Raw genomic sequence first — 24499 nt, forward strand, 5'->3', positions numbered from 1 at the left:
AGTTGAAGATGATTCGCAAGGCTGGAAATGTGCAAGGCATCATCAGCAGGGCGACCTGTCTGAAGAACAGGATGGGTTGCTTCGCTGTCTGGCATCAATAACGAATGTATATATTGCAGGTAAGTATCGCGTTTGGAAAGGTGTTACATTTCGAAACGCCTTTGATTGATTTTGTCCCGTCGCTTCTGTTTGTCGCGTCTCATTTCTCTGCGGTCTCGAATCTTTACGGTAAAGCTCGCCCCACTTCCAAGACCCCGGTACCGGAGCGGACAAGCCGAAGAAGGCGGGATGGCGGTAGGAAATCTGACGTAGCGCCCGTTGCCCCGCGGAACCAGCGATCGGGTCCCCTTGGGTTCGCCAGAGAACCATTCAGATGCGATTGTGCCGCCACGCGGAGCCTGTTGAATTTTCCAGATGACGGAGGGGCTTTTGACTTGATTCTTGGAAAAAAAGATAAGGTGGGTTTTTCATGTATGATTTTCGTCAAACAATTGGTTTGGTTACTGATTGATCTTTCAGCAAACATCCTAAATCACTAGCCAGTGTAGACTCGAACAACATAGAATTGATTGCCTCTCGTAATCATTTTCGCAGACACAAAACAAAGGGCTGCGGCAATTAAACAATAATTCATCATGGGCTCCATAACAGCAACGGATGAGCTTCCAGCTCTCCGCTCCCAACCCAAGATCATCTTCTTCACAGACTTTGACGGTTGGTTCCCACCGGATCCCTATCCCCCGTCGCTTGTTACGCGAGCCTCAAAATCCCCCGCAGTCGAGCCAGGGAGGTCACGAACCAAAAGCAGACACAACAACTCGAAGCTAACCCCTTCCCCAACCCGATCAAGGAACAATAACGGTGCAGGACTCCAATGACTGGCTGACGGACAACCTCGGCTACGGTCGCGAGAAGCGGCGCACGGCCAACATTGACGTGCTCGAGGGCCGCGTCGACTTCCGCGACGTCTTCACGGGCATGCTGGAGTCGGTCCCCGTGCCCTTCAACGAGTGCGTCAACCTGCTGCTCGAGAACGTCAAGCTCGACCCGGCGTTTGCGCGCTTCTACGAGTGGTGCCGCGACAACAATGTCCCCATCGTCATCCTCAGCGGCGGCATGCGCCCCATCATCCAGGCCCTGCTGCGGAAGCTGATTGGGGAGGAGGCCGTCAACAACATCCAGATTGTGAGCAATGACGTCGCTGTCAGGAAGGGCAAGACCAGCATGGATGAGCCCAATGGCTGGGAGATTGTGTTTCATGACGACAGGTGAGAAATTGGCCTTCTTAAGCTCGTCTGGTGGTGGTTGAAGGTGGGGGCAGCGACCAGTGATCATACTGACCTTTTTCGTCATGGTGAAAGCGGCTTCGGGCACGACAAGTCGATTGAGATTCGCAAGTACTCGAGCCTCAAGGAGAAGCCAGTTATGCTGTACGCTGGTGATGGTGTGTCGGACCTGTCTGCTGCAAAGGAGACAGACTTGCTGTTTGCCAAGGAGGGCCGTGGTAAGTATCTTGTTAATGAACTTAGAGGACAGTGTTCCTGCAAGAAATGGCTAATGATATTATTATAGACCTCGTCAAGTTTTGTGAGACCGAGAAGGTGCCTTACACAACCTTTTCCGACTTTTCATCTATCCTGGAGACAGTCAAGGACTTGTCAGATGGCAAGTTGAGCGTCAAGGATGTGGCAAAGAAGTTTGATTAAAGGATGGTCAGGGTTTAAACCACCAGCGAGCATGGGGTTAAAATGCAGACGGTAAAGAATACATTGGACCTCGTTATTTTGAGAATTGACGGCATCCACTTCTATACAGAGCGATATACCGTCACGATAGACTATGATAGAATGAGAATAAACGAATGGATAAAAATCCGATCTCGACTTGCCCACTCGAAGCTGAGACCCGACGTTCAAAATATTGCTTTCCCCCCTACTCAACTCGCTTGCGGTCTCTGGTCAACCACCACCAACAAATCGCCATGACTCCAAAAAGCCCAATCACGATGGGATGCAGCACAAAAGTCCCGACCACCTGCGCCAACAGCCCCGTCGTGAACGGCGCCGCGGCTCCGCCCGAGCTCCCAAACGCAGTAATGACACCCATGCCGCTCAGCCTCTCGCGGCGGCCCAGCAACCTCAGCCACACGGCCACGCCGCACGGGAAGACGGGGCCCAGCAGCAGGCCGACGATGGAGACGCTCACGGCGTTTCCGATGACGTTGGGCACGGCCCAGACGAGGGCCTCGAAGACGGCCGAGCCAAAGGTGCAGACAAAGACGAACCGGGCCTCGCGGCCCGCGACGCGCGTGCTCAGGCCGGGCGCCGCGACCAGCAGCCGACCGATGGTGATGCCTGCCCAGAAGCCTGCCGTGACGTAGCCGACCGAGGCGGGGTCGCCGCCGCGCGCCGTGATGAGGAACGAAATGACCCAGCCGCTGATGGAGACCTCGGCGCCCTGGTAGGCAAATGCAAAGAGCGCGCAGACGAGGACGACGGGGCTCCGGAGGGCTTGGATCATGGTGCCCAGACCGGGGGAGGTTTTGGGTGGTGCGGGAGCTGGGCTGCCGTCGTTTGTCGACTGCTGAGCAGGCTGGGCAGATTCTGGCTCGTAGTGACGGAACGAGACGTAGGCGAGGACGCCGTTGAAGACGGCCACACCCATGGTGATGAAGTAGTACCTCGACCAGGCGGCCGTGGTGGCGCCGGGGGCCGTGACGATGGACGTGGCGATCAGGGGACCTACGGTGCCGCCGATGCCGTACGCGCCGTGGAGGAAGCCGAGCGTGGCGGTACCCGAGCGCAGCGAGCCGCAAAAGATCTGGGCCGTGGACAGGTTTATGGCCATGCCCAGACCTATGGGGAAGAAGGCGCAGGCAATGACGGGGAACGGCGTCGAGGGCGAGCAGGTGATGATCAGATAACCAGTGGCGCGCAGGGCCTCGGCCAGCAGCAGGCCGCGAGCGGCGCCCAGCCTGGCGCGGATGCTGTCGATGCAGACGGCCCCGGCGATGAAGCCGAGCGCGTTGGCCACAAAGATGAGCGAGACGACGGCGTAGCCGATGCCGAAGCGCTCCTCGATGGTGGGGATCAGGGCGCCCGGGGCGCTGTCGTTGAGCCCGTTGGCAAAGTTCATGAACGAGGCCGACGCGACCCGGAAGCGGTTCATGTAGGGGTCCCAGACGGTCTGGAGGGTCTCCGTGGCCGTCGCTGGGTTGGCGTCGTCCCCGGGGCCAGGGGAGCTGGGACGGCTGCGTTCAAGGTCGGCATCTGGTCCTTTTTGGCCATTGGTGTGCGCTGCGTCGGGCGAGGCGCCGAAAGCCTGGAGAGGAATTGGCTCTGAGGCCTGTGGTGCGGATGTGTGCGTCCGTGAGTGCGCTTTCGCAGGGGGAAGCGGACTTTGGTCTCTCGCCGATATGGGCTTTTGGGACTTTTCTATAGAGATAAAAGACAAGGCTGTGTGCGGGTCCATGTTGACAGACTGCCTCGCGTTTCGGATGAAAAACGAACAGACGATCACAATTCAGTGGGGGATAGTTGGGTCCCGAGCTTGATTTCAGATGACTTTTAGTATCTATCAATTTGGCCTACAACACATGATATTTAGTATTGAGTACTTCCTCTTAAATAATTAACTTCCACTGGGAGACATAAAATAGACTATGCTATGCACCTCCCCTTTACTTTATCAACGACAATCTTTGTGAAGCTGTAGAAGTGCTTACAAATATTCAGCGTCATTCAATATATGCCCTTGTCCAAGTATTCATTTTGCCATTGGCTGCCCGCCCTGCCGCAACCCACCAAAACGGTCTTTGCAGTCAACCTGCGAGATTGCTTACACAGCGTCCCGTGGCGACTTGGGCGGAGTTTCCTTTCCAGGCCAAGTCCAGTGCGGAGATTGGGCTTGGTATGAGATACAGACCCTGCCAACCACACCACCAACTCGATTAGAAACCTAGGTAAGTCTTTGCATCAAAAGATTGGCTGGCAAGTGGGGAATCAATGCAGGAGGAGGTAATTGTGAGCGAATCTTGAAGTCAACAAACGCACGGCGTCAAGGCGTATCTGGCGTTGGACCTGACGAGTGTCGTCTGCAACAATGTTACACAAGCGCGAAAAAGGGGAAGGTGGGGTTTGAGGTTGGTATGATCCTTTGACAATAAAGCAGTTGCCAATAGCTAGGCCACAAGGTAACGCAAAGGGTCAGCTGCAATACGTGCCCCGCGTTTGTTACTTGAACTGTCTTATGAAAATTGTCCATTTGGAATCGTTACACTGTGCATCGCTTCATACGTTGGATAATCCAAGCTTTTAGATAAATACATAATTGACACAACAAAACATCAACCGGAACGACACAGCAACACTCTAAACCTTGGGTGCGGCTTGCTGGTTTCCGGTGCTGTCCGACTCCTCTCCGACCGTCCTCTCGCTGTGCTCGACGACGCCCTTGCTCTCGTCCATCATAGCCTGCTGCACGTCCTTGCGGATCTTCTCGTCCTCGCTGGGGTAGGCCCACCGGAACATCTCCCAGAGCCTGTGCTCGAAGAGATCGTCCATGGACTCGATACTGCGGCCCTTGAGCTCGGGCAGGCAGAAGTAGACAAAGACCACACCGACGTAGGTGATGACGGCAAAGACCAGGAAGGTGGCCCAGCCGATCGACTCCATCATGACGGGCGTGGCCTTGGCAACTCCGAAACCGAACAGCCAGTTGAGCATCAGGCAGAAGGACATGCAGAAGGCGCGAATGCCGGACGGGAAGATCTCGGCCGCCACGACGTACGGAGCCACCGAGTGGCCGAAAGACCAGCCGAATGCGTACAAGTAGATCATGATGATTCCGACGATGCCACCAGGCCCTGGTCCGGCGTTGGGGTCGGGGTTGCCGAACTTGGTGTAAAGAGCAATGTAAAGCATGGCTGTTGCTTGGATGGAGGCGCCAATCTGTTTGGTGGTTCACAAAATTTTGGGTTAGCTTCGGATCTCTCCAAGACTGCTTTCTTTCATGGCGAAATCAGACTTACCATCAGCGGCAGCCGACGACCGACACGATCAACAATGACTGTCACGTAGATCAAGCTAGCGGCAAGCTTGACGACTCCATAAACACCAGTCGTCATAAGCGACATGGAGCCCTGCTGAACACCGAGCATGGCGAAGATCTGGGGAGCAAAGTAGTTGATGGCATCGGTACCGGTGAGCTTGTGGAAGATGAACAGGAGGCAGGATAGAGTGAAGCGGCGGCGGTAGCTGGGGACCTTGACAATGTCACGAGCAGCCAAAAGGTAGGTGCGGTCTGTTGGAAAATGAACGGTCAGCTTAGTCTGCTCCCCACAAAAGAAAATGAGGACACTCCTCAAGGCGGATGACATACTCTTGTTCAACTCTTGGCCGACGTCTGCCTGTGCACAAATCTCGAGGTACTCCTGGCGAACATAGTTGTGGTCGGCGGGCAGGTTGCGCAGCTTGCAAAGGTTCTCAAGTCCCTTCTCGCGCTTGCCGAGCGAGATCAAACCACGGGGCGAGTCGATGAGGAAGGCAGCCATGACAACAAGCAGGCCACCCGGGATGATCTGGATCGACATGGCGGTGCGCCACTGCCTCTCGTCGCTCTCCAGGCCTGGGTAGCTCCAGCGGCTGACTCCGTAGTTGACCCAGAAAGCAAGAGCCAGGGCGGTGATGATGGCGAGGTTGTAGAGTGTCGTCAAAGATCCGCGGATCGTCTTGGGCGCACATTCAGCCAGGTACATGGGCGACAGGACCGAGGTGCCACCGATAGCGAATCCCCCGATGAAGCGGCCACCTTGGAAGACGTCGAGGTTGGCGACGAGCTGCATCACTGCACCGACGAGGAACAAAAATCCGTACATGAAGACGGACCACTTGCGGCCGAGCTTGTCGGAGAAGGGGCCTGCCGAGAGGGCACCAACGGCTGCACCAGCGGACACTTTTGGGGGGATCAAAAAATGTTAGTCGGACGCCATGAAGAGGCCGAGGCCCTGGGAGATTGTCCGTGGGCTGAAGATATCCACTCACTCATAGATGCAATGTCCCCCTGCCTAGCTGCGGATGCAGCAGCGCTCATCTTGTCAAGCCCAAAGGTGTGTCTGAAGCTCGGCAGGGTGAGCACACCACCGACGTTGCCATGGTCGAAGCCATAAGAGAAACCGGCAAAGGCGACAGTCGTGACGAGAAACCACAGCTTGTAGTTGAAGATCTCCCTGGGGTCCTTCTTCCAGTCAGGAGAAGCCCATATGGAAGTTCCTCCACCCATGGCACCGGTGATTTGTTGGTGTGAATAGGATTGTTGGTGTGGTTCAAAGTGTATTGATGGTCCAGATCTTATGTCGACAGTGAGGACGCGACGACAAAGGAGGATGCCAGGCGGGAACCACAATAAGAAACCAAATCAAGGCAGCGAAAGACTGTTATATGCACAAGGAGACCCCGATGAGCTCAGCCCACAACCGGTTCCCCAGGTTCACATTTCTCAGCCAACCCCAGGTGATTTGTCCCCAGATTTTTATGATGCCAAGTCCAGCTTCCCCACACTCTGCATCTTTAGATATGTGGGATTCGCGGGGAGAAGTCCAGAGACGCGAGGTACCCTCGCGCCTTAACGGGAGCTAGCGTCTCATTATGGGCCAATTAGATGCGGCGCGGTTTCCTTTGGTGGCACTGAGCTAATGATAATAGGCATTGTTCGAGATGCTCTTGACATCTTGTTTGCGGGGTGCTGCCACAGTAGTTACTATGGTCTAGACTAGGTAGCTAGTAATAACCGTCAGCCATCCACCAGCCACCGGTGGACAGAGCTGGCAAAAGTCAAATACTTGTCGTACGACCCTACTCCAACCAACAACACCCACTTACGAGCAGACCTCGTTTGGGTAAACTAACATGGTTACCTTGTACCTACCCGGCCGCCTGGCCGGACACCCCGACATCCCAGAATAATGGGTTCATTTCAGCCCCAGAATCTGATGGCGAGTCAGACAACGGAACACTCGCGCTAGTAACGAGGTTGCTTACAACTCCCCAATACGATATAAGAGGTGCCCAAAAGGCCAAGGGCTTGGCATCTCCAAATCTTGACGTTTTTAAAGATCTCCCCTGCTCGGCACTGGCTAACCCCCCCAAAATTCAAAAGTCTTGTCTCTGTCAAACTCGGCCTGCTCTCCTCTTCTTGGCACAATTCCAACAAGGCCCGCCACGGCATTCTCTCCGAAATAAACAAGGGGGAGTGGAGGAGAACGTGCGTTTGCTTGCCAATTGCAAGACCGCCCTCCAGGAAAGAGTTTGCTTGATGGCAAACTCGGATGCAGGTTTCTTTGCCGCTGGTGCCGCCTGGAAAGCACTAGGTCTAGACCTAGTCTAACAATTTTCCAACCAGCGCAGGTCGCGAACACGTTGTTTTGAGAACAAAAAGAAGAACAAAAAGAAGAAGAAAAAAAGAAAAAAAAAGAAGAGATGACCATTCTGGTAAAAAACGTCAAACATGTGGTGTCTGTCGTTCTCATAACACAAGACTCCTAGAAACACATTCGTCTATTGACTGTATTCAACTCGTTGCGACTGTCCAGCCATTTGCAACTTCAAAACATACTGCAGCATTGACATGGATGCATCCGGATTACAGGCAATCAATGACCGCACCCATAGGATTGTTTTTTGATCCGAGACACTGGGCGGGAACTCGAATTTGCAGTCTATCGAGTTGTTCATCTGACCTGCCGGGTGAGTAGTCAAGTCGCAAGCCAATCTGATGTTGTGCTGCATGGCGTTGATAGTGCAGAGGCGGTGGAAGTCCTCCTCTACACTGGCGCGCGGATGCTGCCCGTCTAGGAATAGCGTGCTCTTCACCCTGGCTTCGTCCAGGCCTGGATTCGTCTCGTCGCTCCTGACATATCCGGGCACGCCGTAGCCATCGTCGCCGCCATTGACAAAATCGTCGATGGGTCGCGAGCTGTGAAACGTCAGCACGAGTCCCGGCTCAGAAGGCCCGTTGCTCCCGGGCATGATCAGCGGCATGTCGACCATCCACTTGAGCTCGCGGAGCCGCCGGAGGAGCACGCCGCAGGGCCTGTGGCCGTGGTTCCACGTGCAGCTCGAGCAGCCGACCTGGAGCTCTCCAATCTCGCGCCAGTTGAAGATGACCAAGTTGTCATCCATCTCGTGCCGCCGCCAGGCCAGGTTGTTGCGCGCACAGCCCCACGCCGGCTCGACGGTGACGTGGCGCAGCCGCGGGCAGAGGGCGCGCAGCAGCGACCCCATGGCCGCCGGCGGCTCGGCCGGGTTGTGGGTCGTCGCGGCGGTCGGGTTCAGGCTGCGCGAGCGCGAGCCCGAAGGGTCGTCGGCCGTGCCGACCATCCTCAGCCGCACGAGGTCCTGCAGGTCGCGGCGCTGCACCAGCCGCCAGAGCTTGCCGTGCACGGGGATGCGGAGCGTGTCGAGGGCAAAGTTGAAGTAGACGCGCGTGGCGCCGCCGCGCAGCGCAAAGGCGGGCCGGTAGTGCTTGAGCGTCTCGGCGCGCGACTCGCGGTCGATCCAGAGCGTGATGGGGACGAGGGTGCTTCTGTCGACGCGCGCAGAGGTGGTGGTGGTGTATAGGGGCGGCGGCAGCAGCTGTCGTGAGGGACCGTTTGGAGCCGAGCCGCTGGCGTCGGCGTCCGGTGGCATCGAATCCCTGACCAGTCGCAGCCAGTTCGCATCCCAGTGCCCGTGAGGCCCGCAAAGGAACCCGTTTCCTGCCGTCAGGGGATCGTTGTTGGCATCAGGCACTGGATCCTCGCGAGGAACTTGGATCGCCGGGCAGTGCGCGGCCACGGAGAGGGCGTCGATGGCGACGTCCTGCTCGAACCTGTCTCGGTCTTGGCTACGGGCCAGACTGAGAACTTGATGTTCGAAGCTGGTATTGACATCGTGGTGTGCACTGCGGTAGATGGTAACTGTCCGCGGCACCCAGAGCTTCTTGTATATCTCGAGACGCAGCTCGGGCGGGATCGTGTTCCAGGTCCGGCCTGTGGCTTTTTCTTTGGTCATTATGGTGAAGGCCTAGTGAGTCTCAAAACTCTTTCGGTTGTGAATGCGTGTCTTGCTTCGTTGAGTTCTCGCTGAATTTATGTGCGGCATGGGCGGCTCATTTTCGGCTCGGATCCTTCGTGAGTGAGTAAATTACAATTGTGGAATCACTGTGTGGTAGAAACTGGCGGGCTTGGGCACTTTTGATCCTATCAAAACGCCTTTGGTAGATAAGTCGTTGACTGATATGCTGGTATTGTGAGGAGGAAGTGAACCAGGACTCTTCCCCGCGCATTGGATCAATTCGGATTTTCTTTGCTTTGCAATCCTGTCTACTTTCGTACAATTTCTGATGAACGTCTTCACACTTCTTAGCTCACAGGATTCTCGTTCCTTACCCAATGGATACCTTTTACTGTTTATGACCGTCTTCAACTAGACTAGATTCTGGATTACTTGAACCTTACCTGAAGTTGATGCGACAGCCATAGTTACAGTGAGTAGATTTGTACCACCCAACAACTACCAGTGCAAACTAAAAGATAGCAGGCGTCTACCCAGCAGACAATACCGACGCCCTCGTCGAATTTGACCAGGTGTGGTTTCCCATTGGTGACGGCGCAACGGGGGCCACACCAGCACCACCATTTCCAGCATCCCATCCGACATATTCGAGTGTGACCCTCAGAGCAGGATTGTAAACCCCGAGAACCTCCCCTCCGGAACCCAGCTCAAACAGAAACTGGTCCAGCGGCTGCGCGGCGTACATGGTCCCGGACAGCGAGATCCAAGTAGCGCAGTCGGTCGTGTAGGGCCCGGCCTGCTGAGGCTGGGCGAGGTCCTCGAATACAGCCTTGAACGAAACCCTGCGGCCGCCCCCGGGAAGGACATCCTCCAGCCCCGTCGGATACATGATGCCCGAGACATCGACGGACGGTAGCAGACGCGCCGGGATCGCGTTGGTGAGGCTCGTGGCGGCAAGCAGCATGTCGGTGCCGTTGCTGGTCCAGCTGCCGATCTCGAGGCCTGGGTTGACGGGGTGGATGGTCACGAGCAGCGACGAGTTCAGGGTTCGATGCCGGTACCAGCCGCCGTAGGTGCGGTTGGCGGCGTCTCGTGTGGCGCGCAACAAGGGAGGGATGAATGCGTTGGCTAGCGTGTCGGCCAATGCCATGTTGATGTTGGCGGGGAAGTCGCCGGCCGCGGCGATGCTGAGGCCGATGCCGAGCTCGGGGATCATGGACAACACGGTGCCGTACTTGCCGATCTGGCCGGCTTTGTTGAAGGCCGTCACGTATTGGTAGGTCGAGTCTGTATGTGAGCAACATTTTTGTTTGCTTGTCTTCTTGTAGTTGTACCTTGGCAGCTCCTGTGGACGCTAATGGACTTACTGGTCAACGGATACAGAGGGATTTGACGAACACCCCATGGCTCGCCGACACCAGAACGTGGATCCGAGCTGAATGACTTGGGCCGTAGCCAGCGTCGGGTCATGGAGGGCTTCATCAGCTTCGATGTCATGATCCCGCGCGCAAGCTTGGTGAGATCTCCCGGTGATGACCACATTCCGCCGGCTCTGCAATTTTCAGATAACACATTGTTCAGTATCGATAGATGTTAGCACGCTACTCCCCAGCGGGCCCGGATCAAGGGGAAAAGCACGATGGCTACATAAAAATGCTCAAAGCAAGTACGAACGCTATCTCGTCTCTCATGTCAAACGCCCATGACACATTCCACCTTCCTCCAGGCACGACTCCGACCGAATCGGGTGGCGGATCGACAAATGTCCGCGTCAAATTCAGCGGCACAATTACACTCTCGGTCATGACCTGCCGGTAAGGCTTGCCAGTGATTGTCTCGAGGGCCCAGCCGAGGAGGACGAAGCCGAGATCTGAGTAGGCCGGAGTTGCTGAGGGCGGGAATGACGGAGGCTGCTTGGCCATGCCGGCTAGGAGCTCTGGAGGCATGCAAGCAGCAGCACGACAGCCGCGCAGAACGGGTTGATCAGTAGGTTTGCATCTCGTGGGTACATACTTCCTATGTACATTCTTTGGGCGGGGGAAAAGAAAGCCGTCTCACGCTCTCTGGTACACAGCGGCCCGGTCCCGCACGGTGGCATCTTGGAACTGTTCAAAGGAGGGAAGCCCAAGTGCACGAGGTTCTCGGGCTTGACGGGCCCGCCCCAGGTTAGCTCTGACAGCAACGCGTCTTTGCCGGACCACGTCGAGGTCAGCGTTATTCTCCAACGGAGCCCAGACCATTGCAACCACCACAACACAAAAAAGAAGAAAAAAAAAAGAAACTGACAATCTCTCATGATCCCCGAAGTCTGCCCAGCCAATGCTCCAATCGTGACATCCTCCCAGTCAGGACTCCACGTCGACTCCGCCGGCACGCCCGCCGTCTCCTCCACCCGCGCCGCCAGCTCGGGGACGTACTTGGTGATGGGGTCGTTCCAGACCGCGTCCCCAGCGACGGCCAGCAGCGCCAGCACCGTAAACACCTTGGTGACGCTGCCGATGCGGAACACCGTGTCCGAGGCCACCGTCTTGACCCCGACCCCTGCGGCGTCCTGCTCGGGCAGCCGCGGCGCCGTCCAGTAGCGCGACCACAGCAGCGGGGCCTCGTCGCCGCCGTCTGCGGAAAACACCTCGATGGCGTACGAGTAGCTGGCAGAGCTGCCGCCGCCGCCGCCGCCCCCTCCCTCTGTCCCGTCGAGGTGCTGCCGGAACAGGGCCGATAGGGACTGCGACGCCTGCTGGATCGCCGGGTGCGTCGACAGCGCCCCAATTCCCGGCTTCGGGTACATGTGGCCCCAGAGCGGGCATGGGGGTTTGGCGAGCGCCGCGCTGGCAAAGTAGAGCGTGAGGAGGGCGGCGAATGTGACACCCGGTGATAAGGGGGGCGCCATAGTTGGGGTTTCTTTGGGAAAGCTTAGGCTGGGGAGGGAAGAATAGTAAACGGAAGGGCAAGTAGAAGAGGTCAAGTTTTCCGAGGCAAAAAAAAAAAAAAAAAAAAAAGACTTGTATATGGTTTTAACTGGTTCCGGGAACCGGGTAACAGGGGATCGAGACCGATACTTACCGTTGCCTGGTTGGCTACGTATATTGCAATCGACTCCCCGCAAAACATACCAGACCAGCTGATTGTTGTGGGAGGCGGAAACATCAAGCCGACTTTCAATTCAGGTTCGACCGATTAGCCGGGCCTTGGGGATCTTGGCCCATCACAAACCTACATGGCTAAGAATAGACACGGCAGTTCAGCCCTGGCGTTTCTAATGGGCTCTTGATGGCAGAAATTGACTGCTTGAAGCCCATTTGTCAATCCACCTACCCTCGCGAGCAGTTGCTAAGAGTTCGTCCCCTTGATAGCCGTTTCTTCCCTAGAAAATGAAAAGACAGGGGATGAGCAATATAAACGACCGGAAGAATTCTACATGTAAAACGTATCATTTAATAAGTAATTTCTCTATAACGATATATACCGTAGTCTTGTTATACATCCCCTGCGTCTCTAAAGAGACTTGGTAAGACGCTTTTCGTGGTCCAGTTCCGCTCCAACATCGACGATGGAAGCGGTGACCCGAGACTCGGGTCAACAGGCTCCCGATCCTCAGCTCGCCCAGTGTGCCGAAAAAAAAGGAAAAAAGAGAGAAAAAAACTGCAATAATAAAATACATTGAAGTACCCAAGGCGTGTGATGTGCCAGGTTGGACTAGTAATATGACAAAAAAGAAAGAAACCAGAGATTCTTTTGAAGAAACAGAGACCGCAGACAACTCCAACCTATGATATTTGTAACGCGCGCCTCCTTTTCGTCTTCTGCGAAAAACTGCAGAAAAAAACAAGCTGAATTGTTTTTGTACATGGGACCTAGCGGCAGTCAACCAGCCGATAGGAAAAAAAGGAAATATGCGTTAAACCGAAATAAATAAGTAAATGAGAACCACATAACGTCTGCTTACAGACAATAAATGGCACGAAACAAAAAGCAGATCTTATGTATGTAGATATTGTGAACAGGCGGCGGCCGAGATCCGTGTCTGCTGCTGTGCACTCGATCCGGACGGATGTACCCGAGGATGGAAGAAGGAATCAGGAGAAGAAATATTTGCTCGACTTCAGTCGCGTCACGTCAAAGTCACCCTAAAAACACGCCGTTATTTTCGTTAATCGGAGCCTTCAGTTAAGGATATGGGAGCGACGTAGCCGGGAGAACAATAAATTGAACCCCACAAAGCAAGCAAGGGAAAAAAAAACCTACCTTTGCGGGGATATCTGGGAATGAAATTGGCGCCCAGATCGACACGGTTCTTTTGCGCGTCATCGAGGCTCTCTTCCTGCCCTCCATCGCGAGACCAAAGTGGCTGATGGGTTCCTTCGCACTTTCTGCTCCCTGCTCTGTTTCGGCCGGGCCTTCGGTATCTGCGGCGATACTATCTTCCGCTGCGTCCTCTGACTCCACTGACTCCTCAGACGCCAACGCTTCTTCAAAGTCCTCATCCTGCATTGGCTCTTGCTCGTCACTGGCCATATCGTCTGTCTCTAAATTCTTGCCGTCGAGCAGCTCTTGAGCCTTTTTGGGAACCGACAAGCTGGGGACCGGAACATCTTCCAGGTCGGGAACCTCTTCACATCCCTTGGAAAGCTGCTCGTAAAGCGAGGCCGGCGTCTCGAGCGCCTCACCCTTTGCCCGCTCAGCGGGATCTTTTGATGCCAATAGTTCGAGCCTCCGCTTTTCCAAGAACAGCTCATCCGACATGGTCATTTTGGGATTACGCTTGCGCCAATCCGCAATAGCTTTGCCGGCATCGCTCGATAAGGATATTTTCATCATGTAAAGAGAGTCCTTGTATCGAGCCTTGAATTCATCGGCCAGACGACCAATGACGTCCTCTTCGTGAATCCTAATAAATGCGTCGCGCAGGATGTTGCTCATTTTCTGTACATCGCACGCATGCGTCCAGAAGGAGTCGTGAACCGCAGCGAAGGTAAGCCCATTGGAATCGCACTCAAGAGCCGACAGCATCATGTGGCTAGCATCGAGAGAGTGCACAAAGTTGGGCGGGAAGGCTTGCAGCTGTTTCTGCTTATGCACCGGGTCCCAAGGATCCGAGACCCTCAGGATCAAGTCCTGAAAGTTTGTCTTGATGATTTTCACCGCGGCTTTTCTGTACGGCTGGACGACAGGCATGCGAAGCGGAGTCGTCCAGATAATAGTCGATCTGAACTGGCTCAGCAGGTCACCCAATGATGCCTTGTTGTAGCTCGCTAAGACTTGATCGTATTCGGGGTTGCCGGTGGTCGCCAGTGTCTTGAGGGCCTTCTCTTTTTGTTTTTGCGGTCTCATCATTTCCTCGGACAGCCGGACCATCTGGTCCGGAGTGACAGCGCGACACACCCTGCTGCCGATTTCACCCAACCAATACTGGATATCATGCGCTCCTCTAAACATGGTCGACATTGCCTTGAAGATCTTAGCGGCGATGTATACGGCCAAGTGACTCGCGTCAAAGCCCGTCTCCTTCTTGATGTCGGGATAAAAGGCATCCAATTGCTTCTTCACTTGTGACTTGGCACCCACAAATGTGACGCCGTACACGTTGGTCATGACAGTTTGCTTGACAACCTTCCGCTTGATTTTCCCCTTGAGAGCCGCGGCCATCTTGACACCCTTGGCGATGTCTTCTTCGATGCTCTCACTGACAAGATTCGCAACTGCGGTGTACACATCGGCAGGACGATCACCTGGCTCCAGGTTGACCTGGCGAGCTCCCCAGGAGTCGCCACCAAGCGCCGCGTAGTGCTGAAGCCCGTTGCAAGTGCCATCCTGGTGGACTGGGAGACGGCACTCGTATTGCGCCGGGTCCGGCATGTCGAAGGCAGCCTTCAGCTCCTTACACGTAGCCAGACACTGCCATGGGTCCTCCGCGCCTAGCCACCAGCGCTTCCCTGACAATGGGTTGGTTGCGGAATCGACTATGTCCTCTATATGATCCAAAGCAAACTGAGCACGCTCGCTAAGGCTTGCCTTGTCGAACCCATAGACGTTGGCTAGATGAACCTTCAACCACTGGAGCCCATCTTCTCCCAGGGGCTTTGCCTTGTCGAAAAGCAACAGAGCCCTAGAGAGATCCGCGCCTATGTGGTTGAGGTATATAGGTAAAGGGTATGCTCGGCCTCTAAAATCGACATTGTGGGGGAAGTACAATGTCTGATCTCTGTATGCGTGAGCGATCTCGAGTTGGAAGTTGGTATGACATCGCTGGGAGTGGTACGATGCCTTGATATTCTCGACTTTTTTAAGTTCCCTAATCCAACGGAAGCGAACCATCGGATCTTCGGAAGGTGATGGCTCTTCGGGGGCCTTAATGTCGACGCTCAGGGGAGGTATACCGCCGATACCCTCGCCCGAGTTCCAAACTTGCAGGACGACATCCAACACCGACTTGTTGATATTCCATCCGACCCTGCCAAGCGCGTCGAGCCCCTTGGCTACCTGTTCCATGTCACCTCTCGCCATTGCCGCCTCGGCGTAGAGCTTCTGATCCTTCTCGCCACGCTTGATGCGCACGAGGTGTGTGGGCTGGTCGAGATATCCGCCTTTATCAAATTTCGTCCAAGGGTCAGGCTTGCAAACCATTGGCAAATGACGCGCGAGAAACTCCTTCCGTGGCTCGCGCATCATAAGTTGTACAAGTGACTTGTTGGGGGCTAATGTACCATACTTCTTGCCCTGCTTGTACTGAATACTACGAGCAAAAGCCGGCTGCTCGGCCGAGATCGTCTCCCTGGTCTCGGGATGCTCCTTTGTCACGGTGATAGTCGCGACGTCGACTAGTGAGCTAAGCAACACGGAGCCGATCGTTAACCTTATTGACGCAGGCCACCGTTCTGCAGAGTCTGTCTGGATATCATAAATGTCGGTGACGCGCAGGGTAGAATCGGTACCAGGGGCATTGGGCTCAGCTCCTGCTGCCTTGGCCCGTGCGAACCCATTCTTCCGCATCAACTTTTCTCTCTTCTGCCTTACAGAGCGTTGGAAGGCTGCAGCATCTTCTTCCGCAGATCTTGCAACGGTTGCAATAGTTTGGGTGATGGTTATCCCTTTGTCTACCCCATGCATAGCAAGGGAGCTCATGACGCTCAGAATGGTGAGAGCAGCCAGTCGTGAAGCTGTGCTCTGCCGCATGAAAGGTCTGGTGAGCATGCGTTCCGCCTCCATTTTATTAGGATGGGTCTTGGCAACGTCTTCTCCGTCCGGATCAGACATGTACTCCGTCAATCGAGCCTCGAGAGCAAGCTGCCAGTCGTACAGCCGCGCATTCAGCACTGATGAGTTGATTGATGTATTGAGTCCCATCTTGTTCAACGCTTGGTTATCCTCACGCCATTTATCAAGGGCTGCTTCAACAGTGTCTCGCTCCAAGCGCATTTGTATCTCTCGCTGTTGTGGCTCTGGGAGGTCGCTAATCCGGTAGCCATGCGGTATCTCACCGAAGAGAGACAGCGTACGTTTGACAGTTTTCAGACCGGCTCCTTTTTGAGGAGTAGGAAGGACCTCGGGGAATGTGTGGTTGGCAGAATCGGGTGTTGTGCTTTGTTCTGTCTCAAGAGAAGGCTCAGGTGACATGTCCGACGTTGCGTTCTCGATAGTGATGTTGTACGTAGGACAAACCTTGGTAATGAAGGCACGGTCTTTGTCGGTGAGAATGTCGGTCATGTAGAGCACCTGGAGGCCGAGTTCCCCTTCGGCCAAGTCCATATATCTGCTGATTTGTCTTCGTAGCCTCCAGTCTTCCTGATTGCTTGTCGAGAGGAGGGCAGCCTTGAGCATGTATGCGATGGTTTGGGGTGTTTGCGGCAGTTCGGCCTTACGAATCTCGGTTTCGTACCACTGCTGAATATGTTCTGCCTTGGCCTCACTGGGACTCGCAGCTAGCTGTTCGACAGCGACCTGCAGGTACATGTTGTGTAGTGCCATGATGTCGGCACGGTCGATCATGCTTAGCTGGGAAGAGCCGAGGCGCTTGAGGACGAGACCAGCGCGGTCAAGCTTTCCTATAGTCAAACAGGCGTCTAGGATTGCCAGCATTTCTTGCACGTCACCGGGGACGGATCTTTTTTGATAAAGTCTGGGCATGTTGGGCGTCATTGTCTCAGGCAGCCTGAGAACGTTTGCACTACTCAAGGGTTTAGTCTGGTATAATGCATTTGTTGGTGGAGGCATCGAGTACTGTGGTTTGAGTGCGCCGTCAAACCCCATATCGTCGACAGCTGTTGCGAATCCCCTAGTTCGTAGACCGCCTTCGTGATTACCGCCTGTCCTCCTTTGTTGCTGCACTTCGGGTGTGGGCGCGGCGAGAGATGGCGGCTTTGCTGAAGCTGACCGGAAGCTTCTGACTTGGCTGCGAGGGTGATTTCGAGCAGCGAGCTGCCTGAGGGCCAGGCTGCGCTGGCAGGGACGTGACCTGGACAACATTTTGTTGGTTCTGGTGCGGATTGCGCAGGCACAACGGGAAAGGAGTGTGAAGTCGAGGCAGTTAGGGCGGCTGCTCGCTGGTGTGAATCAAAGCTTAAAATCGCATTAGAAGAAAATAGGCGGATTAAAGAGAAGAAGAAAACAGAGTGGTCAGAGTGGTTGTACAATGGTGCCCGCGAGTATGGGCAGAAACAAGACGGGAAAGCATCAATGTCAAGAAGGCGAAATGAATTGACCAAGATTCGCGAGCTACAAAATTTGCCATCCATATCCTCTCCTTTTCCTTCAGGATAGGAGACGACATGGAGGGCCCATTCAGAAAATGGAGCTTTGTCATTGGTCCGTGGCGATTCATTTGCTTCTAGAAATGAAAAAAAAAGTCGAGAGCCCCACTGCTTTGAGTGAATTGAATTGGTCCGTGCGCTTGATCACAACCTGACAGCCAAGCCAGCCAGCCAGTCAGCTAGCTCGGACAAGATTTTGCAGCAGGCAAAACACTTCAGCACAATGGGATGGCAGATAGATACAGGTTGGCAACGCGGATGGATACACTGCTTACCTTAGGTTATATTTAGCAGCGTTTTCGCATTCCTAGGTGCCTTCTCTAGGGCAGACACGCGAGGCACCATGTCTACCTTGCCAGGTATCTATACCTACTAGGTAGGTAGGTAAGGTGGTATCTAGTCTAGAACTAGAACTAGACCTAGTTCATTTCCATCCCAAAATATCCGCCTGGACGCCAATATACCATGCATCCTCGGTGTTTGCCCAAGTTTCCAGGACACGTCTTGTGGTGTCAACCTCCTCCTCACTGATTCCAGCCTCGATCCAGCTCTTCCGAACCGTCTCGCCAGGTGCCAGACGACCGCCAAATGTGCCTACCAGCCATCTTCTTTCCTCTTCCGTGGCGCTCACACGGGTTCCTGCCCCAGCCTTGATCTTTTCAAAGCCAACTTTTCTGTACAGGGCTGGCATCCATGGGCCAACATAATCACTGGTGGCAAATGCCTTGGTCATGCGCCCGCCAAGAAGTTCGTTGAGGCCCAGTTCCCTCGGATACCACTGCATATCCGCCAGTGTCCGTGTGGCCAGTATGCCATCCTTCTTGAGCACGCGACGCATCTCGCTCAGTGCTTGCTCCCTCATCTCTGCGGTAGGCAAATGCGGGAAAACCTGCGAGGCGTAGACGGCGTCAAATGTGCCGTCCGGGATCCAGTCGAGGCCCTTGAGGACATCGCCGTGTCGGAAGGATAGGTTCGAGGGTGACCCGGCTTTCGCCGCGACCTGCCGCGCCTGGCCCAGAATATCTTCGGAGATGTCGATGCCGACGACCTCACCATCGTGGGCGATTGCCGCAAAGCCGATAGTGATGGTGCCCGGACCACATCCTACGTCCAGGATTTTGTCGGTAGGCTTGAGATGTGGAAGCAAAAAACCCGCATCCACCTCGGCAGTCCTCGCTACGTGGCTGGCTGTGGTAGCCTGGGAGTACCCCATGGTATAGTTACCGTCGCCCTGTTGATCCGACATTTTGCCTAACTGCGTTCTCGGCGTTCTCGGCAGAAAACAAATGTTGCAGGTGTTGTCTTGAGTATAACTTGATATAAATTTCTAGCTTTCTATGTCTGACCGCTAGTAGTGGTGACTTTTCAGCTCTCAAATCTAATATGTTGTGGTGGTGACGTACGAAGTAAAAAACATACTTGGTTCAATGAGGTTCCTTTGGCTACCTTAAATATCTAATCATCCTGTTATACGATACCTAGGTCGGTTTAGCCACCCACTAGCATCAAGACATCCCCGCAAACCAAAGGACGGCGCAAAATCGGCATCCAGATGGTGCTTCATCAGAGTTATGCTTCATCTTTCGCACCGTCTAGGTACTGTGCAGATGACGAAACTTGGCATGCACCGAAAATAGCATGCTTGTGTCAACGACAATAGGTAATCGCAGCACGTCGGGAAAATAACAAAAAAAAAAAAAAAAAAAAAAGACATGGCAGCGAAACTAAGCTCACAGGCGTGCAACTTGGCCAAACATGCCTTGGTACCTACCTACCTAGGTACCTACCCAACTGAAAAATCTGCAACGGTATATTACAAGCATCCTCTACGCTAGCAAGTGCGATTGCCATAAACAATCTCCACTACCATTAAGCCAACGGGAATTAGACCCCGCCACGGGTGACCGCAGAGACCTTGCATCTTGTAATAAAAATAAAAATAAAATAAAAAGGAAAAAGGCAACTTCACCTTGAAAAAGCTCCTTCCTTGAAAATTTAGTCACCAATGCATTCAAAAAAAAAAATTCTCTTGGACCTGAGGCAAGAGTGAGAATGGAAACAAACAACCAAACAAAGCTAGCAGCTGTTCGCATCCAACACACAGCCTCGGAGCACCACAAATTTGGCATCCCTTCCCCCAAACCAGTCCGTCACATCCACCTAAGACATCAATTCACTTTGTGATCGTTGTAGTTACTTAAGCATCATCGCTTGCCGTAAAACGTAAAACAGCAGCTTATCTTGGTCATGACCTTCGTTTGCCTCAAAGGATTTCACTGAACCTTTCCGGTCCATTACATCTGCCTCATCTAGGCTGGCTTTCCTTGATTCTTTTAATCATTTTCCCTCTCTCTTTTTTTGATCTCGGACCTACCTTGTCATCGCATGCTGCGATATCTGGCCAAGCCGCCATGTCTTTCAACCCAAAGGCATCACCATTCAGAAACAGCCCAATATCTGAGAAGAATCACGCTCACTGTGACCAACAACGACATATTTTTCATGGCGGTTACATAAAGCCACAAGCCAAATGGCAACTTCAGACCAGCCCGTCTTCGTCAAATCGCAGAAACGCCTGCGACCCGCTTGCGGAAGGCAGGCGTGTTCGCGTCGACAATGTGTTTTATGGCACAAGATTCGTCCCGGACTTTATTGGCGCCATAGGCATACCCAAGAGCGATATCGAGCGCATACATAGCACAGGCCCCTCTGGCGGTCCTGGGATGTGCTGGGTTGATTTCGTCTCCCATGCTGCGGCCTCGAGGGGCGTTGAGATGCTCAGAGCTGAGCTGCGCAAGTGGCTACCGCAAGTTTTCCTATGCTCACCGGCAACAGACTTGAGCGGGCGCACAACCTCCACCGGTTGGCGCTCCAGCGACTACGACCATGACTTGACCGATGATTTTACTATCGACCAAGATTGGGATGCTAATGACTTTGGGTGTGCTTCACCTGCTATTGTTGGGTCACATTCGTGGTTATCGTCTCCCAAAGCGGATCTGCTGAGTATCAAGAATGGCAGTTTCCTCGACAATACCAGCACATCATCCTTTGGCCATGTTACAGGAAACTGCAGCACTCGGCCAACCTCCGACCGCGCTAGTATTACGACGGAGAATACTTTTGATAGCAGCGCCGTCTTCACATCAGCAAGTCTTGACAGGGACGCCCCGGCGAAGAGCAAATGCATTGACATAAATGCGCAGGGCTCTGATTTCGTCGGAACCAAGACAGGGGCCGACAACTGTCCCCAGAATGGTGACATCGGGGACTGTGAGCCAAAGAAAATCAAGCCACATGACATCAAAAGTTGGACTCAGTCGATAGTGACGACTAGACAACCAACCGAGCCGGCGCCGAAGCATTCAACGAGCTTTGTCAATGTCAGCACACCAAACCCCAAAACATGGGCCAGTATTGCTTCTCCCAGTCCACAACGGCCTCGCTCAACCTCAAATCAAGAAGTCACAAAAGTTACAGCAAAAGACCCGGGTATTGTCAAGGGCGCATCGGCACCAAGATCAGGTCCAAGCTGGGCGGACATCACAAAGAATAGACCTACATCCGCCGTCAAAGCTATATCTCCCGCTGCCGACAAGAAGCCTCCAAGTAGGTTGCCACCCCAGAAAGAGGAGAATAGCAGCTCCATGTCTTTCCGCAAGCCATTGCTGCCCTCGCCAAATTTACTGCCCTCCCCAAATCCAACATCACACCGGACCATATTCGTCACTGGGCTCGACCCTACTGAAGATCAAGAATATCATCGGGAGGAAATTCTAAAGATATTTGCCGGCTTCAAGGTGTAAGCCTGTAACCACTGCCAAATCCAGGCCTGCATAACTGGAGACTAACGCATCTGTATCATATACCATAACCAGTCACGGAATCAGCAATCGCAAAAAGATAGACCGGGCTAGTAACCACGCCAACTGTTTTATCGACATGGAAACCGCGGAAGAAGCACATCGTGCTATTGAGAGCTGGCCATGGCCCACAGACAGAATCGGCGGAGGCCTCATCCATATAGCCCGGGCCAAGAGCGAGAGCAACAGGCCGCTCGACTACACGGTGGTGAAGGAGTCAAGGGAGCGGCAAAGTCGGAGGAACAGGTGAGCCAGTTTGTGGTGGATACGAACAATGACGAAAAAGAATATTTGCCAGGTTTGGGATAGGCAGGGCCGTCTTTTCTGTGTGATGGCCGCATGAAGATAACATAGTATGAGAAGTACTGCTGCAGATGTGGATCAAGAGCGCATTTTGTTGGAGTAATTTGCAGCGCTGAACTAGATAGATGCAGAACCTTAGCGAACCAATACAGACGTGCATAATGGGTATCAGCATCCGGTGCCTGAAAATGGCTGACTTGGTTCAATGAGCTCTCTGCCAGTGTTGTACTTGTAACCACCCGGATGGCCCTCAATTCACGGTACTCAACTCCTGTAATATACTGGACCAACACAAACATAAATCTCTTAACCACTACCAGAACTAACATCCATTCCCTTTCAGACAAAAACAAAGTCTTCTTGCCCGAGGAAAATCTACTACGGGAAGGAGAAGTACCAATAACAAAGCAAGGACAATGGAATACAGGAAAAAAAAGAAAAAGACAAAAGCATGCCACCAGTCAACTGCCCAGTCATTAAGCGCATGAGTCCTCTCCCAATTTCCATCACAGCCAGCTCCCAGAATTTGGAATCGACTTTTCCGTGGCACTACTCCGTTTGTGGGTGTTCATGACCGCTCTGAGCAAAGGCTACGGATCACCTGGCGATCTCATCCTGCTCGTCCTTTTTCTTCCTCGACCGCAATATTTCCTGTACTTTTTCAAACGCTTTAGCGTCCAAAGACATTTGCATCCGTAAAGGCATGAGACTATGAGGCATGCGAGTGGTGCTGTCCACCCGGCTGAATACTACGTTCCAGTGCCTTCCGTGTGTGCCCTTGAAGGTGTGGTATAGTGGCAGCTCCATCAGTGTTGGCGTATCCCGAACGATCCTTCTATCGATCTGCGCGGGTTCGCCAATCCCGGAAAACATGGCAGGGGTTTTGTCAGTTATCTCTTTGATCTGGCTCTCCGTCCACGTGCGATATATTAGGGAGCTCGGGACCAGCTAACATCATACAGGGACAGTTTTGACTTGGAATTCTTACCGGCAAACCGTCTTTACTCTCGCTCCACGTCAGCTCAAACTCCCTCAGCTCCGGCAGCCGGTCGCAAAGGTTCTGGACCACATCGGACCAGCGCAGCTCGCTGACCCAAACGTCCTACAGGGTCCGCGGCTGCGCGCTGTGCAGAACCAGCGCCCCAACATCCAGCTCGCTCTCGTACTCGCCGCGGGTGCGCCACTGCTGCACGATGGGGCAGCCGTGCAGCCACAGCGTCCGCAGCGTCTTGTGCGCCGCGATCCACTCCACCTGCGAACGGTACGAGAAGGTGAACCTTTCGAGCTCGAGGTGCTGGAGGTGCGGGAAGTGCAACGCCGACAGGTCCCAGCGCGGCACGACGCCAAAGGGGTCCAAGCAAGACACCGAGAGCCGCTGAAGGGTTGCCTGTGCGGGCGCCAGCCAGAATCTGTTGAAGTCGGCCCAGAAATTGAGCCGGATCTGCATGTCCAGCTCCCAGTACTCCTTCTTGTCCTCCTCCTCGCCCGGTCGCGAGCCAAGGTGCGGTATCACCTCGGTCACGACTTCGACGCGTAGTTCACGGAGCCGCGAGATGACGGATGTGAAGGCCGGTAAGCTCGCCGCTTCATGGATCTTGTTTTGAAGGTTCATCACAGTAAAGGAGACAATGCGTCGGCCTGGAATGTCGTTGATGGCAGCGAGGGCGTCAAAAACCACTTTGAGGATCCAGTTTCGGACCTCGGGTGGCTCGCAAATGTACGTGACGGGCTGCTCCTCGTCCGGATCGTCACGCTGGTCCGCACAGAGCGTCGTAAACGTCAACACGACGCTCTCGAGGGCCGGCAGGCGGTGGAGGTCTGCGACGACCGCCTCCCAGTCCTGGGCGTGTTCGTCGCCGTGTTGGCCGGGGAATCGGTACGGCCAGACACCTAGTGCGTCAAAGGCCGGGTGCACCGACTTGATAACGATCCGGCGCACGCGTCGGGCGAGTCCCGGATTCTCCATGCAGATTTTGAGATGGCGGATCGAGGTGTCTGTCGGCTCTAGCGTGACGGTCTGCTGGAACAGCCCTGTTGCGATCGTGTAAAACTCTTTGCTGACCGCCGCGAGGCTGTGGAGGGAGTCCATGTCGTCCCTGGCTTGCAGTATCTCGCAGACTTGGATTTTCGTCTCTTTCGTGAGGCGTTGGTGCCCTTTCCACGCTAAAGAACCACCCTGTATGGGATAGCTGGGGGTCAATATGTTTCTGAGATCCATTGTTTCTATTAGGGAGAATGGCTGCTTTGACGTTGGCGATTGGGACAAGGTTGAGGTCAGTGGGCTTTTGTAGAGACAGCACGATATTTTGGTCAAGTTCGTTGTATGGGTTCAGATGGGGAGATGAGTGATCGTGTTTCTTGCAGTGATAAAAACCGACATGCAGACGTGGTTGCAAGCTATTGTAAATAGGTTGTCGCTGCCAGCTTCGGTAGACAAATGGCCCGTGACCCCTAGCACGAGAAAGTGTTCTTGACAAGAGTAGCTATGGTCAGGAAAGTACCAGCCTGGTATCCATGACAGGAAGTCTCTCCCTGA

At 54.1% G+C, this 24499-nt stretch overlaps 9 protein-coding genes across 9 annotated transcripts; 2 read left to right on the forward strand and 7 right to left on the reverse strand.

Annotated features, from left to right (window-relative positions):
* The first annotated feature begins 459 nt into the window (after nt 1–459).
* Nucleotides 460–1906, forward strand: MGG_08771 (uncharacterized protein). Its single transcript, XM_003719157.1, has 4 exons — nt 460–714; nt 851–1268; nt 1362–1504; nt 1573–1906. Exons 1-4 carry the CDS (start codon nt 636–638, stop codon nt 1704–1706), a joined length of 774 nt encoding a protein of 257 aa, XP_003719205.1. The 5' UTR covers nt 460–635; the 3' UTR covers nt 1707–1906.
* A 26-nt stretch (nt 1907–1932) lies between these two features.
* Nucleotides 1933–3611, reverse strand: MGG_08770 (uncharacterized protein; the record flags this gene model as incomplete). Its single annotated transcript, XM_003719158.1, has 1 exon — nt 1933–3611. Exon 1 carries the CDS (start codon nt 3469–3471, stop codon nt 1933–1935), a length of 1539 nt encoding a protein of 512 aa, XP_003719206.1. The 5' UTR covers nt 3472–3611.
* A 759-nt stretch (nt 3612–4370) lies between these two features.
* On the reverse strand, nt 4371–6279 carry MGG_14136 (quinate permease; the record flags this gene model as incomplete). The annotated part of the gene is made up of 4 exons (XM_003719159.1): nt 4371–4949; nt 5030–5301; nt 5380–5952; nt 6042–6279. The coding sequence occupies 4 exons, from the start codon at nt 6277–6279 to the stop codon at nt 4371–4373; spliced, it is 1662 nt and encodes a 553-aa protein (XP_003719207.1).
* A 1274-nt stretch (nt 6280–7553) lies between these two features.
* Nucleotides 7554–9047, reverse strand: MGG_14135 (uncharacterized protein; the record flags this gene model as incomplete). Its single annotated transcript, XM_003719160.1, has 1 exon — nt 7554–9047. The coding sequence occupies one exon, from the start codon at nt 9045–9047 to the stop codon at nt 7554–7556; it is 1494 nt and encodes a 497-aa protein (XP_003719208.1).
* Nucleotides 9048–9551: 504 nt separating this feature from the next.
* MGG_14134 (uncharacterized protein) lies at nt 9552–11940 on the reverse strand (the record flags this gene model as incomplete). Its single annotated transcript, XM_003719161.1, has 5 exons — nt 9552–10337; nt 10418–10602; nt 10725–10986; nt 11064–11237; nt 11337–11940. 5 exons carry the CDS (start codon nt 11938–11940, stop codon nt 9580–9582), a joined length of 1983 nt encoding a protein of 660 aa, XP_003719209.1. The 3' UTR covers nt 9552–9579.
* Nucleotides 11941–12452: 512 nt separating this feature from the next.
* On the reverse strand, nt 12453–17792 carry MGG_14133 (DNA-directed RNA polymerase). The gene is made up of 2 exons (XM_003719162.1): nt 13296–17792; nt 12453–13177 (listed from the first exon to the last, which is right to left on the reverse strand). The coding sequence occupies exons 1-2, from the start codon at nt 17511–17513 to the stop codon at nt 13127–13129; spliced, it is 4269 nt and encodes a 1422-aa protein (XP_003719210.1). The 5' UTR covers nt 17514–17792; the 3' UTR covers nt 12453–13126.
* A 62-nt stretch (nt 17793–17854) lies between these two features.
* MGG_08768 (methyltransferase-UbiE family protein) lies at nt 17855–19287 on the reverse strand. Its single transcript, XM_003719163.1, has one exon. The coding sequence runs from the start codon at nt 19041–19043 to the stop codon at nt 18222–18224; it is 822 nt and encodes a 273-aa protein (XP_003719211.1). The 5' UTR covers nt 19044–19287; the 3' UTR covers nt 17855–18221.
* Nucleotides 19288–19748: 461 nt separating this feature from the next.
* Nucleotides 19749–22142, forward strand: MGG_08767 (uncharacterized protein). The gene is made up of 2 exons (XM_003719164.1): nt 19749–21599; nt 21676–22142. Exons 1-2 carry the CDS (start codon nt 20209–20211, stop codon nt 21908–21910), a joined length of 1626 nt encoding a protein of 541 aa, XP_003719212.1. The 5' UTR covers nt 19749–20208; the 3' UTR covers nt 21911–22142.
* Nucleotides 22143–23065: 923 nt separating this feature from the next.
* MGG_08766 (uncharacterized protein) lies at nt 23066–24428 on the reverse strand (the record flags this gene model as incomplete). The annotated part of the gene is made up of 1 exon (XM_003719165.1): nt 23066–24428. The coding sequence occupies exon 1, from the start codon at nt 24179–24181 to the stop codon at nt 23066–23068; it is 1116 nt and encodes a 371-aa protein (XP_003719213.1). The 5' UTR covers nt 24182–24428.
* Between the last annotated feature and the right edge of the window lie 71 nt (nt 24429–24499).

This window comes from Pyricularia oryzae, chromosome 6 (genome assembly GCF_000002495.2).
Source record: "Pyricularia oryzae 70-15 chromosome 6, whole genome shotgun sequence".
Classification (NCBI taxonomy): Eukaryota; Fungi; Ascomycota; class Sordariomycetes; order Magnaporthales; family Pyriculariaceae; genus Pyricularia; species Pyricularia oryzae.